Genomic DNA, 18,554 nt, shown 5'->3' with positions numbered 1-18,554 from the left:
GTACTATTCTGTTGAATATAATACTATAAGTCGTCGGTATCATCGTATCATCTACTTTTAACGTCGTATTATAAATTGTTGGTAAAAATACGAGTAGAAGGCCAAGTGTTATTTATAGACGTCGATTATATTTTAATCTTAGTCTTTCACCCGTGCATCATCGAACCTATGTAAGCGCTTGTTGTGAACTATATCGAAGTCCTGCCGTCAATAGCGACTTTATAGAGACAAATCCCTAAGTGCATGTATACAATATTTGTTATTATAAACCTTAAATTCAATAATATTTTATATCTCAGTGTAATAAACAGTCATGTATTTACAGTCGTGTATACTATAAGGCTATAAAGCTAGCTTAATGACTTTTTTTTTAGACTTATTTATACTTTTAGATATGACGATCGAGCATAATCGACCGCCTACGTCGTAGACTTACCGTGGTAAAAAGGATAAAATATTATTATAATAATATTATAGACCAGTGGTTTTCAACCTTTTTGGGTCCACGGCTCCTTTTGATTTTGGAATCAAATATACGGCTCCCATACGAATAATAATAATAATAATAAAAACATATTGTTTACAATTTTATTATTAGTTTATACTACGGACGCGGCTCCTTTAATAATAACCAACAACGCCCCTGGGAGCCACGACGCACAGGTTGAAAACTACTGTTATAGACGATATATTAACGTGTAACATATATTTTTTTATTAATGTAATTTCTAAGACAAATAAAACTGACCATCGTTCGATAGAATACGAGCGCTGCAGATCAAAGGCGCACAATGATGGGTTAAACATTTAGGTAATTGAGATTTTGGGGCTGTCTAAAAAATGATTACTTACGTATGTTTCTAATTTTATTACCTTATAATTAAAATATGTAGTGTTAATAATAACAAACTATTCTTTTTATAAATAAAACAATAATGTTCATTAAATTATATGATTAAAAATCTTATTAATTTACAGGAGGTATTATTAATATTTTTATTATTTGTACTAATTCTAAAAAATGGTTTTTTAATAAATTGTAAACATAAAACTAACTTAGAGTTAGCTTGGTTTAGAAAAAAAATTAACTCATAATATTTACTCTCCTTAATTTTTTCGCTATAAACTCTTAAGGATATCTTTGAAATTTGTTTTTTTTTTTGCAAAACGTCGTTTTAGTTTTCTATCTATGTTATTTATGATATAAATTTCAATAATAAAGAATAAAATATTTTCGGGAAATATTATACCAACCTACTGTAATATTAAAAATAAAATAAATTACTTGAATAACTATAACAAAAAAATGATATCACGAAATATATAATTAATGATATAGATTATAGGCCAATAGACCGCCTCCAAACAGAATCGTTTTTCGTATTCAATGATACCTATACTATAGAATTCAAATTTAACAAGTTCATTACAGTGACCCACTCGACACATAATATACAGCAGAGCGGTACTTATTTGTCTACATTTTTTATTTATTAATACTATCCAAAAGGTATTTATCCAGGTACTTGTTTTGAAAGGACAAAGCTCATTAAAAATAAACAAATAAATATTATATCTATATATATGTTTCATCGAAAAAAGATCAATTAGACGTATTCATTAGTATTATTGGAAATAAAAGTTTTATCGATCATAATTATATTTTTAAATTGATAAATTCCAATATGTTTTCGTATTAACACACGATTCATTAAAGCATATTATTCTAATATATTTTTATTTTCAATTGTATTAAATTTATAAGTACAGAAAATTCGTATTTATATAATAATAAGAGAAAATAAAAATAAAATATAAATAGACATTAATTAAACAAAAATAAAAAAAATTATGAATTATGAATTAAAAAATAAATATATATTACAACAATTTTAATTATTTAAATGAAAATATCGATAGATTTGCTTATATTAAACTGGTATAAAATCATTATTTAAAAAAAAAGATGATTTTGTTTAATTTTTTAATACATTTTACATTGTATATTTAATTGTTTTTTTTACCATATCGTATATATTTAGGTTTTCTCATTGTAGACTACAATTTTTGACGGTTATTTAAATACAAAAAGATAATATATAGGTGTTTAAGTTATATTATTTTGTTTATGACGTATTATCTATTATGTCATAATATAATGATGGGATAAAAATATACAAGTGTGCGGTGGAATCGTTAGCTGGCGGAACCAACATAATATTATATAAATGTTCAGCGGAATCGATAGTTATAGAGGAATTTATATTAAAACGGTGGAATCGATGAATCCCCAGAGAAACAGAGAAACCCCTATAAATTTTCCTAAAAATGAACCCGATGGTGCTTTGCCCCCGCTCTATTACGATTCATTGCTTATTTTTATTATAAAAAAATAAGATCATTTTTACTCTAGTTATTTATTTGTTTATTTTTTTTTTTATAACAAATACATGTATTCAAGACATATTTCAACTTTTCCCAAAAACATTTCGACATTTCAACAAGTTGGATGTATTATAATAATAATTTACCAAGTTTTAGCTACATAATAAACTTTTAATGTTGACTGAACAGGACTTGTTAGTTGTTATTAGAGTTATCCGTGATGAAATAGATCAATATATAATACTTGGTAACAAAATATAAATACTACACTTTACAGAATATTAAAAATTTCAAAATTTCAAAATACCTGATGAATATAATATTATGTCTATCGCGGTGGTATCGTTGATATTGGCGTCCAGTATGTTCCTGCCATGTGCATATTTTTACTGTGCAATGTGTTATTTTCTTAATGATTATTATCTGTGATAGGAAGTGCCATATCTAATACCAAAAGGTCCTTCGACTCGATGGGCAACAACAATAACATTACAAAATTACGAACTTACCTAGCTATAGGTAAAGCGCAGGTACCTACTTTGAAACTATAAGCGATACGAACATATCAACTTGCATATAGTTTCACGATTAGTAGCACCGCAACGCTGTTATTATAATATCTACCTACGTTTATCTACACTGCTGTACGGATTAAATCTATAATTTATATTATACACACAATACACGTGTGGGAGGAAAGTAGTTTCCTTAAACAGTTACACTAAACTCTAATTCAAGTTAGTTATAGAATACAGTGACTGATAAACAACAAACAATTAGATTATATATTTATGTTAGAATAGTACTATAAAAAGATATCGTAAAAATATACGGTCACAGTGGCGACCATATTAATACCGTGGCCGTTCAATTGAAATAGGGCAACACGAGTGATATTTTATTTTATTTAAAATCAATGTCTATCTAAGAAAATTATTTAAAACATTATCTATAAAATGGCATGAATTTTCTTATTACTTTACGTAAAATAATAAAAATAAATTTTTACAAAGCTCCGTTTTTGGTATATACAAAAATGTACTAATATTGATTATATTATATTATGCCATTACCACATTTTATGTCATGATGAATAACAACAGTTGGAGTCCAACATTGTAAAAATCATCTATAAAATCAAATTATAAAAAATAGTGATAGTTCAAAAAGTATGATTATTGAATATACATTTTACAATAAAAAAATTTCGATAATGAATAAATAAGTTCTAAATTTATTGTAGGTACTTATGTATTTAATAATAAATTATTAGAGCATAATTTATTATATTCAAAACGTAAAACCAAGTTATTATATATTATGATGATATATGGTGTATTGTAGTGTAAAGTTTTCATTAAAAATGTTTATGAATTCTTGTGATTATTAAATTAGTAATTTAAAAAAAAATGTAGGTTCGTGACATAGTTATGTATCACATTTCACTTTATTAATGTGAAAAAATATTTTACAGATATTGATAAAATGTTTCAAATTAGTTGAGAGCTATATTATATTAATTTTCATAATTTAAACGTCGACTATCATATCTTATTTATAGTAATTACTTTCTATAAAAAAAAAAAAAAAAATATTCAGGCTTTAAACTAAGGTTTGCATATCTGCTTTATATAGTATCTATCGCATACTATCTGCTTTATATAGTATCTAGTTGCGGCACAAAGTTGGGCTGTAAGTCTGTAACTCTATACAGTTTGGAACTCGTATCGGTACCGTTCGTTATTTTTTCATAAATTAGAAAGCAACGTAATATGTTTGTAATCAAAAACATTTCTAGATGGAATTTGAATAGTTCGAGTAACTATATTAAAGTGATAACTTACTAATAAAAAAAAATACATATTTTAAATTTAAAAAAGTTCACGAGGAAATATTTCGTGGTTATACGAGTGTAATAAATCAAAACTTTCGTAGGTAATTACTTTTTTATTTACATTTTTAAATATATTAACAGACTTTTTTTCTGTTCAAAATACAACCGATCTTTTATGTTTTAATAATTAAAACTGTTTATTTTTCTTAATTTATAATTACCTATATAGTAATAAATTTATAATTTATTATTTTCAAATTGAATAGTACAGAAAAAAATATTAAGTAAATATTAATATATTTTTTTTTGTTTCTATGTATTGATCAATGAAGCATGATATTTACTATCTAAGAATTTATTCAATTTATTGTATAAAAGGTTTCAACGCGTGTAATTAATATTATTGCGTATCTTAAAGCGATGCGGTCCTGTATTGAATATAATTCTTCGAGTTATGTCTTATTATTATGACGTATACCTAACCATAATCAATCGAAAACAGTGATTTCTTCTTTTTTGTTTTCGGTAATATTTGTTACGCTGGTATTTTTACTCCGATAAACCATACTGAAATAGGCTAATAACAACGTGTCAGCAAGCATGAGACCAGAGTAAAGTAGATATTCGTGTGCCTAAATCGTAAACAAACAAAAAGAAAACGATTAAAAAGTCGATTACAGTTGTACACATTTTTTAAACAATACAAATGTTCATAGAAACCTGATTTTTAATTGATATAGTTGATATAATTATGACCACCAAATTTCCCAATGCCGTTGTCAATAAATTAATAGCGGATATAAAAGCCTTAATGTTTATCGGCGCCTATATCGTATAAACAATAACATTATTATACATATTATACAGTATAAGTAAAAATTCATATTTTTGTTGTGTAATTTTAGACATGGGTTTAGTATTGAACAGTCCGAAGACAGATAGACTACGATATATAATAAATACATTTGAAAGTTGTCAAGTTTGATAAATTAAAAAAATATATTATTATTTTTGTATAACAATAATAAAAAATGTATGCGATTAGATAAATGGATTTGAAAAATGTCTCAAAATAATATGTCAAAAATAAATAACATTATTAGATAAAACAAATTATACCTCTGTGAACGAAAACTCTAAGGTTGTGACCACGAATATGACGTCAGCTATAATCATACACAAATATTGCGGTAGCTGCCATAGAATGTGAATATAGTTCCCTTCGTGCTCGGTAAATAATCGTACATCCTATATAAATGCCTTTTCACATAAAATTTGTTTGTAGTTCACAAAAGGTGTTAATTACAATATTCAGGTAGACCATAATTTTTTTACCATTTTATCGCCATTTCGTTGTATAGTAAGTGTATAAAACGTAGCTGGTATTATGTCCACAGGTTGAATGGACATTAGTTTTCCGTTGTACACTATATTATATCTATAATAAACACCATAATTTATTATATTGAGATCAAATTATTTTTAATTCATTATTGTTACGATATAAAAATATTGAATACTTACTTCCCCACCTTAACGGCATTAAAGTTCATCCTTCGAAACAAATACAGAGGATACGAGGTAAAGGAGTTTTGATCTACACTGGTCAATGTGATATTATCGTTAAAATCAAATGTATAGTCGATCAGAATTCTAAATTAAATTGTTTCGATATTTTAATGTAGATAATTTTGTAGTAAAACAGGCAATATTTATTAATATACTTACCTTAAGTTGGGATTACCAAATTTTTCTTTGACTAAATGTTCAGGACTTCCAACATGGTTTAATGCGATTGTGTTTGTATTTAAACGAACCAAGTGATAAGAATTTTCCTAAGGTTAATTAAAAAAAACATGTTATGATCAAATAAGTTTTCATAATTATTTTTAAGGTCGAAAAAACATAGAACACGTATTTATAATAATAATATAAAATTAATAATTGTTTATTATATTAAGCAAGGCTATGTCATCGTTGGCTGGGGTTCTAAATTTCTAATTATTTTAATGACTATACATATAATTATTTATCATGTGATTTACACAGTTGTGATTTTATTGTATTTTATATAATAATATAATTGTAAAATATATATTGTAGTAGAATATTCAATATGTTAAAACAAACATATATAATAAATAGTAAACGGGTACAATAAGTAAAATAATGGATAGGAAATAGTATTGAGTCTATTCCAACTACAAGTTTATTTAAAGGCAATACTTCTAACTGAATAATAAATCTATTAAGTTTAATTTAATTCAACTTTTCTATTTGATTAATTGCTACTTTTTATTTAATCTTACGTTTGGGTTAACGAGGAATTTATGTTGTGTATTTATTTTAATTGATTTTTATTCTTATAATTAACTATTACTTATAATATTGTTTTAAAATGCGATAAATATATTTTGAAGGTAATTGAAAGGGTTAAGTGAACTCTGAACTTAAAAGTACAAGAGTTTGACTTTCAAATATCTTATATTTGTTCATTTTTCTTTTTATATTATGAAAATGATGAATAAAAAATGTATTGAAGCAATCTAATTTAAACTAATTATTTCTCGATCTGTCTTGTAGTTATACGTAAAAGTTTCAAATAATTTAATCTACTCTTATGTAAAAATATTATTTTGAACATCATTCAACATTTTAAAATGTCATCGATGTACATGTATACAACGTAATTGTAGGTCATGGTCTTTAATGTGGAAAAGCGAAATAATATTATAATAATATTATCCATGCTTTTAGGAGGTTCCTATATAGTATAGGGTATATTTTTATCGATCAATAATACCACCTGATAAGGTAAATTAAGTCTATTCATTATTTATTATTATATGTTTTGTATTTAAGTTTCATTAGTGAAAAAATATAATTTATAAAATCAAAACATTTACTTCTCCTTCGATTATCATCACGGTGGTATCGAACTCATATTTTTCTGGTACATATGAACACTCAGGTTCAAATTCTAATGTAATTAATACGTCGTTTTGAGACATGACTGCATGTGTAACGTTGATCATTTCGAGTGGATCGATATGATGCTGCAAGTGTAACGTTCTCGACCGTATGAAAACTTTGCAATCGAATCCGTTGTAAATGTTTAGACGCCCTTGTCCAGATGATATATCGGCGGTATTTCCCTTAAAAACACAGATCAGAGATAAGTTAAAAAAAAATATATAGAGGCTCAAGCTTACGTCTTACAAAAATTTTGAACTGCAGTAGAGCTGCGAATACAAATGCTACTACGGCCAGTACACCGCCAAACGTAAGCTTTTGTAATGGTTTCCGGATGCCAACCATAGCCAGCAATGGATAGAAGGCGACGTCGAATAGGATGAGAAACGTCAGTCCGAACAATGGTACTAGTGTCTGCATTTGATCGGGTTTGATTGTCCAGTCCAAAAAGTCCACGCGGCCGTTCATCAGCGTGGCCTGTAACGTCCACCGCGAACCCTACAATAGAGCGGACGTGGTATCATGGGATGATATAAAAATCAATGTCGGAATAACTATCACGGATATTGCGTAGTCAACGATATTTTTTATTAAAAATACGATCAGACAGCCCAATAATGGTAAATATAGTTATTTCATAATGATATACACTAATGTAACCTAAATCAACATCAAAAGATAAATCGAAAATAGAATAATATAATAAATTCAGTATGAATAATGCTAAAAGTAGCAAAAAAATATATCTGAAGTGGAAATTATATTGTTGTATCACATAGGCCGATTAGTGACATGGCTATTTGTACATATTGGCACGGAGATACGCGTCTCGTGAAGAAAAAAAGTCATTTATAATTCTAATGATAATACTTTTATATCAAATAATGGCTCTGAAACTATAAAAAAAAGTTTAAGAAATTAATGATGTTTACAATTTTAAATGATAAGTACACGTAAAACGGGTGAGTCAAAGTTTGGGAATAAATGTCGGCACCTATATCTATGAATGTTTAAAGTTTATTACTAATAAATTAATTTATCTTAATCCTTTTACGATAAAAAAATGAAATAATAATATGATTTTAATTTTCAATATTTTTCGAAAAGTTCAAGCGTCTGTGATTGACCTCAATGATAATCATTATCATACGTTTCAATTTTGATTCAGTATTACACTTTTATTTGTATATTTTTTGAATAGTAAATAATTAAATCAATTTGGTTTATTTAAAATTTTCAGCCTGTGACTTGCTATAGAAAAATTATGCATTAAAACTTAAAATAATAATGGAAGAATTTTAAACGTTTAAAATAAAAAAAGAATAATAAGAATATTCATTAGTTTCATTTCGTATTTCTATTTATTTGATAGTGGAAATCATGGTAACTGCAATATATGTTAATAGATACCAAAGTTTATGATATATAACATCCACTAGATCAACAACTTTAGCTTACAAGTTACAACTATTTTTTAATTACGGAGTCATAGTTCATTAATGTTTACATTATTACAAAATTAATACACACACACACACAGACACACACACACACACAAACACACAAATATATATAAATATATATATCGTACCTGTTGTTCATATAGAGACCAAAACACCGGAAACGCCACAAACACGCTAATCACTTCCAGGGCTGTCTTCGTATCAGCTATTTCTGTTTCAGTATATACTCCCTTTGCATTTTCTAACCAGTGGTTTTGGCACGGGACCCGTGACGTTATCTTCGTACGCAGCGCGTACTTAAAAATCAAACGTGTCAAAATGAAAATTGAGAACATAAATATCGAGTATCACTATTCTAACGATTTCCGCTCGTTTTAATACGAACGTTTAATATTTTACTTACGAAAATACAACCGAATGTCCTGGCGATGACGTTTTGTTCCGGTTTCTTCTTCACATACATATTTCTTCCCGATACGAAAATCACTGTAACATGTAAAACATACTGTAATTAGTATTATAATATAGTGTTTGAGAGTTCTGAAAAGATACATAAATCGAAAAAATTATCAGGGCTGTAGCAATATTATCATAGGTTAGGATGGATAATTGAGAAAGTCGATAAAGAGGCATATATTATATATTTGTTTTATTATTTATAAATATTTTAATAATTGTGAGTATGGGTGATGTCATGTAGTATTTTTCTCCGTCGATTAATATATGATAGTTAAATAATTATACCTATAGCAGTTATCATTAGTACCGCCGGTACACCGAAAGCCAGCGGAAAACAAGTGTCTCTACCAAAACAATGTACGCTCTGTCTCAATTCGGGTGTCAGAAACGTCGACATCAATGCGCCAACGTTTATTGCGATCGTGAACTTGGTAGTGTAGTGCAGTAGCTGTTTTTCTTGCTGAGGTAACCGGAATTGATCGCCACCAAACGCAAAAACACACGGTTTTATACCACCTGTACCCATGGATATGAAAAATAACCCGAGTAAGGCGAAGATTCTAAAAAAAATTCAATAAATATGTAAAAATATACGAAACAATGAACTTTTCGTTCAAACACGAGATTATTGAATAATATTTTTTTTACGTTTTGAAAGAAGAATATATTATATCATTATATAATAATACTATGTTTCAAGCTGAAAATGACATTGCTTATGATATGGACTCGAAATTAAGTACCGATTTTATCACAAACGAGCATCGGCATGTACGTACGCTTAGCAAAAGTATCTGTACAATATTTAAACTTTTTTTTGTTTTTTTCAGCGTATGATATTCTTGCTTGCTTGGTTAGTTTAGATTAAATCTAGTGTGTACATTTTTATTGTTGTTATTATTTTTAATCTAAGGACCTTTTTTTATAAGACTGACCAATATATATACACATTCGACTTAAAACATAGAATAAGTTTGATACTTAATTATCTATTGTAAAATTGTCTTTTATTAACTTTTGAATGTCGAGGCTAAACATATCTGCCATCGAAGCACCGGTGAGCACAATATTCCCTAGCGCGTACACCGCAGACAAACATATAATTGTTCTAAAAGAAAAAAAAATTGTCATGTAAAAGCAGTAATAACCAATAAGGGGCAACACTATTAACGGCGATTCAATTTGAAATCACACGCCAATATGCAGCGTACTTGAATTTTCCCCAATAAGAGTCAGCAAGGATTGCACCAGGCAATGGCATAAAGTATGCAAGAAATACGAAACTATGATATATTATCGTCGAATCTTCTCCGTTAAATTTCAATATTGTTGTCAGGTACAAAACCAAGACGGCTGTAAATACATTTTTATTGTATTAGAATATTAGCTATAAACAGTGAACTTATTACTGTAGGTAAATCATCACATAGCCATTTAATTAACTCACTTCTCATTCCGTAATAGGTAAATCGTTCGCATAATTCGTTGAGTACGATAAACCATATAGACTTGGGGTATTTCTGAAAAGATAAATAATGTTTAAAAAAAAAAAAAAATTTTAATTAACAGAGACGTGCAGGAAAGTAGCTTTTTGACTCTATTTTTTTGTCGGGCAATGTGATGCTTAAACGAGATAAGACTTATTTTTATTCTATAGCTGGTTTAGGTTAAGTAACCATTGATAGTGAAAATTTCCAAAGTGCAACCCATAGCCACTATTATTATTTGTTTTAAGTAGGTGACGTAAATATAAGTATAAATTCATATTTACTATTTTCTTTGTATTTGGCCAAGATATTTCACTTTATTGAAGAAAGCAGTGTTATTTTATTATGACTTGTATAGTCGAATTTTCGAGTAATTAAATATTTTAATATTATTATGAATTAATTAAATGAAATTTTCACAACACCAGTAAAGCAATGTACATAATCAATTTATGCAGTTTTGTTCAGAAAACTCTAAAGAATTTTAATTAATTGCTACACATCAAATTTACTAATTATAAATGAATAGAGATGTAGGTATTCTCTGTGTTCTTTATAAATTATAACGAATAATATATAACTATAGTAAAGTAAATAAAAAGTATAAGTTATTTTTAATCTGTATAATAATTGATTGTTCGATTTCAGTCACCTATAACGTCTTACATTTATATCTCACTATATAATACGCGTATATAGCTTATACAATTATGCGATTTCATCTCTGCAATATTCAACGATAAACGTATATTCCCTTACTACGTATGATAAAATTAAGAATAGAACATTCAAAATGTTTTAATGTTCAGTTTCATAACAAAACTAATTAGCGACTTTGTTACCAAATTAGATTCTTCTTGTACTCATTTAAGAAATGTGTATATGTATTAGTTAGGTGTTTACGCCGCGTGTATTGTTCAAGTATACAAAACGTGTAAAATACGGTATTATCATTTATTTTAAAAGATAAATTCGTATCTTAGGAAAACTGAAAGACATTAAAATAATAATGTGTGGTGTGTGGGTCGTGAATGAATTGATGATAGTATCTTGAGAAAGATAAAATCACCGTTGGAATTGTCAAAACAAGTTAAACAATTTATAGAATAAAGTAGCGAATACATTTTAAATATCACAATGCATACTAGGAAAAATGACGACAACATTATAATTTAATTTTTTAGTTTTAATTAGAAAATTCAAAATCGTTTACATTTATAGTACAATAAGCCGAAGTGATATCTAAGCGGTATTTGTGTAGTGATGTCGAGGGAAAAAATGAAAATGTGCGCTTGATAAAGCGGTATTCAGCGACGGAACTTAATTAATACATTATATATTGAATTTAAAAAAAAAAAAATATAAAAAAAAAAATTAGTGTAAATTTCTCTGGTATTTTATATAATAAATTTACAAAAATCTAAAACAAATTGAAACGTGTTTGTTTCACATAATATGGTTGAAAACGATACGCGAGGCGCATCGTATTATTTTTACACTATACAATATTTTTGATTTATACGGGAATTTGGTAACTACTGCAGGTATTTGTGTGCATATTAGTCTTAAATTTATTTGTTCAAATGTTTTATATTTGAACATAAATGCGTTCTGTGTTGAAACAGTGAACAACATAGTTCTTGAAAAGTGACTATTGATATTATGATATTTTCATATTGTAAACCTAATGTAACATATAGTTTACTCATTTTCAAAGAATACCTAATATTTTATATAGTTTTTACTAATGATGAATGTGTTTCAAAATGTTGGTTACTACTAAATGGAAAATTTAGGTAGGTAAGATGATATAGGGAAAACGATTGGACAAGATAAACATATTATTATAACATTAGTAAGTAGTAAATTGATCGACACGAATACGGTTTTTTATGATAGAGATTTATAACAATAACAAAATATTTAATGCGGTTCTTAAGAATATATTTAAGAATTTATATAAAACTTACCAATTTTTCGTTTTGACCAGATATCAAATCCATGTTGAACTAAATCACAAAATATTATTTGTTTTAGATAATACCCATCTAAATTATAACCACTGGACCGAAAAGTTGAGGTGTTTTAGACTGAATGAATGTGTGAAATCAACAGTAGGTCTGCGACCTCGAAAAATATGTAATTTTTAACAATCATATATATTCACACGAATGAATTTGTAGTGTACAACAATCAATGCGCTTGTTTTACAGTTGTTTCGAGTGGAAAAGTTTTATGGCAAATTATCAAGTCGAAAATATTCATCATACTCAATAATCGTGCATTTATTTATTGTGGACTTATATCAAGTAGAATATAAGTTTTCATAAATTTTATAATTTAAATCAAGTGCTTATAATGTTCAGTATTTAGCATATATCAATACATGTTATATCCAATTGTAGTCAATTTATTAAGCCGTGATATTTGAAATAATCTGTTCTTTAGCATTTTATATACGCATGATAATATAATAATTATAACGATTAAAAAATCAACACAAATGTTTTTTTTTTTTGGGTGGATAAATTGTAAATACTAACCGTTCAAATCTTCACTCAATACATTTTATTCGAAATTATGATTTAAAGGTACCTACTAACATTTATACACTAAAACGGAGTTTGCTAATTTTAAACGAAGGTCATTCGACTTACCCGAAGTCTGTATTTGTACAATAATGATGTATTATGGGAAGTACGTAGTTTTAGGGAATCAAAACATAAATATCATAAATAATATATTTTACCGAGAAAAATGAATATACTTCAACGATCCGGTAGGTACTCCCTTTGACGCTTAGTTCAGCATAATATTATATAATTTGTTACAACGGTCGAGGTAACTTACTTTGTACATGTCTATATAAGTGTAAAGTATCCAACATGGATTTTTTAGTATCATTTAACGTTTGTCGTCTTCAATACCCCAAGTCACGATAATAATATAATGAAAAGTGATCGGAATGAATACACACGAGTCCATCAATAGATACGATGATTGCATTGTTAAGCTACACATTATATTATGTAATAAAGCACCTATTTTACTACCTATACATTACACCGTTTAGCTTGAGTGAGTTTATAAAAGTAACACATTTTTCAGATAAAAAATGAAAAAGGTGGGCAAGTAAGTACCGTTCTGCTATGCGGTATAGGCGTTGAGTGGGTCACTGTGATAGATGTGTTAAATTTGAATTCAATAATATATCATTGTAAACGAACAATGATTCTGAGCGAAGACGGTCGTTAGCCTATATCACTAAGTATATTTCATGAGACTATGTTTTATTGATATTGCTATTAGAGTAATATATTTTACTAATAGTATTAAACGTGTTATGTTCATTCAACTTTTGCCGAAAACATTGCATTTATTATATTATTAAATTTAATTATTATGATATTATATATTTATACTTAATAGTTTATATTATTATTTTAAACTTTATCGATATCACCTTACTGTAAAACATCGTGAATAGGTTCATGATATAAATGTAAAAGCTTAAAATTAATCTACATATTTTGAAATGTCATTGAGCATAGTAAAATTAAAATTATACATAAAACTATATAAGTATTAAGTTTCCCAAAATAATGTTTTTGAATTATAACAAAATAGCTAATATCGTTATTCTTTCGTTAAAATATCTAATTTCGTCAAAATTTGAATTTTAAATGTCTATAAAAAAAACACTGTGTTTATATTATATACTCAAATATTTTGGTGTCAATATTAATTAATTATGAGCAGCCTTGTAATAAGTTTTCTAATTTTATCTTTAAAAATTGAACATTTATAAAATTGTTAACTACAAAATTATTCCAAATTTTCGTGATTTTTGACAAATGTAGCAAAAATTTGAACATTAAACACTTATATATAAGAAAATGTTTGTTACTATATTATGTATTTTTAATATTTTTACCTAACCTAACCCGAGCGGAGCGATAAATATATGATTTAAAATGATGTGCGGTTATTTTTTGTGTATGGGTACATGGTACTGGAACTTTATTATTATACGTATAAACTGTGAACTTCTTTAAGATCTACATCAAATTTTTATGACTAAGGTTTGAAAATATGATAAATTGCTTATAACTATTTCATATTGGAACTATTGTTTTTTTATAATTAAAAAACATTATTCACGCGGGCTTCAACCTTGTATGTATATTATATTATTATGCATTTTATTATACGCGATGGCATTTTAGATTAATTTCAAGATGTTATATATTATTTATACTTTGAATTTAATTTTATTCTTTTACGGTATTTATAAAATAAATATTATTTATTAAGTTTATATAATATGATATAAATATATATTATTTTAATAATTTAATAAATGAAATATTTTCAAAAAAAAAAATTATATTATCATTTATTGTAATAATAAATGTAAAATAAAATACTTTATTAGTTACATCAAAAAATGTATTATGAAATATACTTGGTGACATGGACTGACAGATCATTTCCGCTCAGAATCATTTTTTATATACAATGATACTTCATTGAATTCAAATTTAACACACCCAGAGTTAGCTTAATAGAGTGGTACTCATTTATTTACTTTTTTTTGTTTGAATTAGAACAAAAGATAAAATCGATCTGGTTTTGCGTAATAATTAATGGTTTTCCTAAAATTGTGTTTGTTTTTCCTGATTATTTAGAAAAATATTGGTTATTTTAACCTTTGTTAAAAACAAAATAGATTGAAATTTCTATCAGACACCACCTTAAAGTGAAAAATTGAAGCATTTTATCGACTAATTATCGTATATTCACACAACACACACACACACACACACACATCATTGTAAAATTAATACATTCATTGCTTAGCTCATAATTTGAAATATTATTTCTGAGTTATTAAAACTTAAAACAGCTCATAAAAAGAAAATGTATTATAATTATGATTCATGGGATTATCATCAATTATACTATTATAGTGTAATGAATCAAAAACTTTTTGGTACCTATTGTAGATTTGTACTTATTTAATCTAAATATTTGTCGTTAGAAATTCAGCAATTCTATTTTATGCGTAGAACAGGTAATTTATATTTGTTTAATATTGTTCCAAGGTAGTTTTGTGGATTGAGAATTTGTTCATTATTAAAATGATTTGGACATTATTTGGATGACTTTCATTTTTTAATGAAAATTTTATGTGAATTTGGTTTCATTAACTTTGAAGTTTAAATTACAATTTCGTTTACCAATCAGCCAGATTATTTAAACGTGATACCTGGTGATTATGGTCTTCATTATGAGATATAATTATTTTATCGTTAGTGTAGTTTTTGATGAGGGTTTTATTAAAAGTTGGTTAATCAATAGTATTAGAAGATTTAAGTCAATAGAGTATTATAGTATATAATATAGATAGAGAAAAGGATCCAGAAGAATACCAGCTTGTACTATAATACTATAGGAGCTACGTAGGAAAGATCTAATTCCATACAAACTGTAAAAGTGTATTAAATTAGATAGGATCTAATTATAAAATAATACAAAGGAGAGTGAATCGATTTTATTTAAAAAAAAAAAAAGTTGATACCATACGCCTTGAAAGGCAACTGAGCATTTTTTTACACCTGAAAATTGTTGCTAGGTATTTTATAAGTCAGTAAGATAATTTGACATATAGTGGAGTGGCTACTATAAAAACCAAATTGGATATCTTAAGTATGATTATGATTCAAGATTATTTCAATAATTTTACAGAATCGTTTCGGCAGGAAATTTTCAAAGATTTTTGAGAGTAGAGACGGGAGACTTATTATTGATCGGAAAGATGAAAGGAGATCATGAGAATTCCTTGGTCTATTTCTAAAAATTACGGTAGTTAAATATTATAAAATATAAATCATGCAGTACTTTTTCTTGTAGGTGGCTGGAAACCTGTGGGCCGCACATTTATGTATGTATATATAATATATATATATATATAAGTACACAATTTACACGTTTATTTTAACTAATAAATAACTCAATTGTTTATTAACTTAGATAAATGTTATTGCAATAGGAACCTTTTCCGTGATATAAACTTCTATTAAAAAAAAAAAATTAAGATAATCGGTTGAGTAGTTTCCAAGAACATTAGCGTCAAAGGTTTCAATTTTCGATTTAATATTTATATTAAGATTATTACTACCCTTTACAAATATTGGTTACAAAATTGTATCAGTTATGTTGTTATATTTTTTTACTACAGTAAACCATAGTGGAATAAGTTAATAAACTAATAATAACGTGTCAGTAAGCACGATACTAGAGTACAGTAAATATTTGTATGCTTAAATCATAAACAAAGTATAAAATAAATATTATGCAATATGTATGCATTTCAAAACAAATTACTCGTAGACATCTGAATTTTAATTGATATAGTTGATATGATTAAGAGCAAGAAATTTCCCAGTGCTATTTTCAATAAATTAATAGTGAATATGAATGACTTAAGATTTATTGGTGCCTATATCAAATAAATAATAAAAATATTATACAGTAATCAAAAAGATGAAAAAACTATATTTTAGATAAAACTTCCAGGTAGGTGTATCAATAAATTTCTTATAATTTAATTTTTTTTTTTACTGATTAGGTTGTTGAAGGTTGAACTAGTTTTTCGACTATTAAAGAACCTTGTATTACATTTTTAAATCTTGGGTATATATGTATAAAAAAAAATGTTAATGAATTTCTAACTACAAAATAATTTTCATGATTTTTGTGAATTTTGTCAAAATTCTAATTTTAAACGCTTATAAAAAAATATCGTGACTATGGACTTTCAATATATTTTAATTAAAAATTGAAAACTTATGAACAGTTTTATATTGATTTTTCTAGCATTTTTCCAGCAGAAATATTTGTTAATATTTCAAATAAAATTCTTATGCCTACGAATAGCTCAAAAATCGCCAAAATATTTTAAAATTGTATTATGAATAGAAAATAATAATATTAACATTTAATGAAAATTTCAAGTATTTACAATTATTCATAGTTACATAAACAAATCAAAATCGATTTTATCAAAAATTGGATTTGTGTAAAAATTTCGTTATTCCTTAATTTTTTGTTTAAAATCGAAGCATTTTATTGACAACTTGTGTACTCATACGAAAAAAAAACAAATCATTATAAAATTAATAAATTTATCGCTCCGCTCAGAAATTAAAAATCATCAAGTTTAATGATAGATATGTCTATAATTCGAAATTTATTAGAAGTAGACATAATACAGCCAAAAAATTATTATAGTAATAAAATCAAAATATGTATATATTGATAAATGTAAATTTTACATTGGTCACAGTGAATATGATATCAGCTTAAATCAAACACAAATATTGTGGTCGTTGGCACAATTTGTGAATATAATAGTTTATTTCATTTTTGGTAAATAATCGTACATTCTAAAAACTTTTTATTTCTTGTTAGTCATATTGAATTCTCAAAAATGTTTTTATGAAATGTACTTGTAGTACATAAAACATTAATTAAATAACTCTGTAAGTCAAGTTAAGTTAAAGTATAAGTTAAGTCAGGTATACAGTATCATTTTACTATTTTATCATCATTTCGTTGTAAAAGCTTATAAAACGAGGTTGGTATTATGTCTATAATTGGTGTGGCTAATATTTAACCGCTGTAGAATACATTATATCGATATTTATGAAATAAAATTATTTGTAAATAATTATTGTAATGGTAAGAAAGGATTAAACACTTACTTTCCAACCTTAACGGCTTTAAAATCCATTGCAAGAAAAAAAATAGAGTCTGTATGAGATAAACGAATTTTGATCTGCACTGACATAGGAATATTATCGTGAAATATATGTGTGGAAGATCAAAATTCTTAAGTAGGTTTTCATATTCTAATTTTGAAACTATATTATATACAAACATCACATCATA

The 18,554-nt window shown here is 26.4% G+C and overlaps 1 protein-coding gene across 3 annotated transcripts; it reads right to left on the bottom strand.

The window, feature by feature from the left end:
• Nucleotides 1–4,499: 4,499 nt before the first annotated feature.
• On the bottom strand, nt 4,500–18,504 carry LOC132920952 (peptide transporter family 1-like). 3 transcript variants are annotated; one of them, XM_060983707.1, is made up of 15 exons: nt 18,368–18,504; nt 10,562–10,634; nt 10,326–10,467; nt 10,130–10,222; nt 9,400–9,674; nt 9,059–9,141; nt 8,784–8,951; nt 7,439–7,690; nt 7,126–7,374; nt 5,948–6,054; nt 5,744–5,872; nt 5,555–5,657; nt 5,339–5,467; nt 4,940–5,044; nt 4,500–4,851 (listed from the first exon to the last, which is right to left on the bottom strand). In XM_060983707.1, exons 2-15 carry the CDS (start codon nt 10,566–10,568, stop codon nt 4,708–4,710), a joined length of 1,986 nt encoding a protein of 661 aa, XP_060839690.1. In that variant the 5' UTR covers nt 10,569–10,634; nt 18,368–18,504; the 3' UTR covers nt 4,500–4,707. The 3 variants fall into 3 exon arrangements, with proteins under 3 accessions (XP_060839690.1, XP_060839689.1, XP_060839691.1); XM_060983706.1 differs by lacking the exon at nt 18,368–18,504 and adding an exon at nt 12,572–12,810; XM_060983708.1 differs by lacking the exons at nt 4,500–4,851; nt 4,940–5,044; nt 18,368–18,504 and adding an exon at nt 12,572–12,815 and having other exon boundaries at nt 5,341–5,479.
• Nucleotides 18,505–18,554: the final 50 nt, after the last annotated feature.

Source organism: Rhopalosiphum padi, chromosome 2 (genome assembly GCF_020882245.1).
Source record: "Rhopalosiphum padi isolate XX-2018 chromosome 2, ASM2088224v1, whole genome shotgun sequence".
Classification (NCBI taxonomy): Eukaryota; Metazoa; Arthropoda; class Insecta; order Hemiptera; family Aphididae; genus Rhopalosiphum; species Rhopalosiphum padi.
Note: the sequence above shows the minus strand (reverse complement) of the source record. Positions and strands in the feature narration are given on the sequence as shown.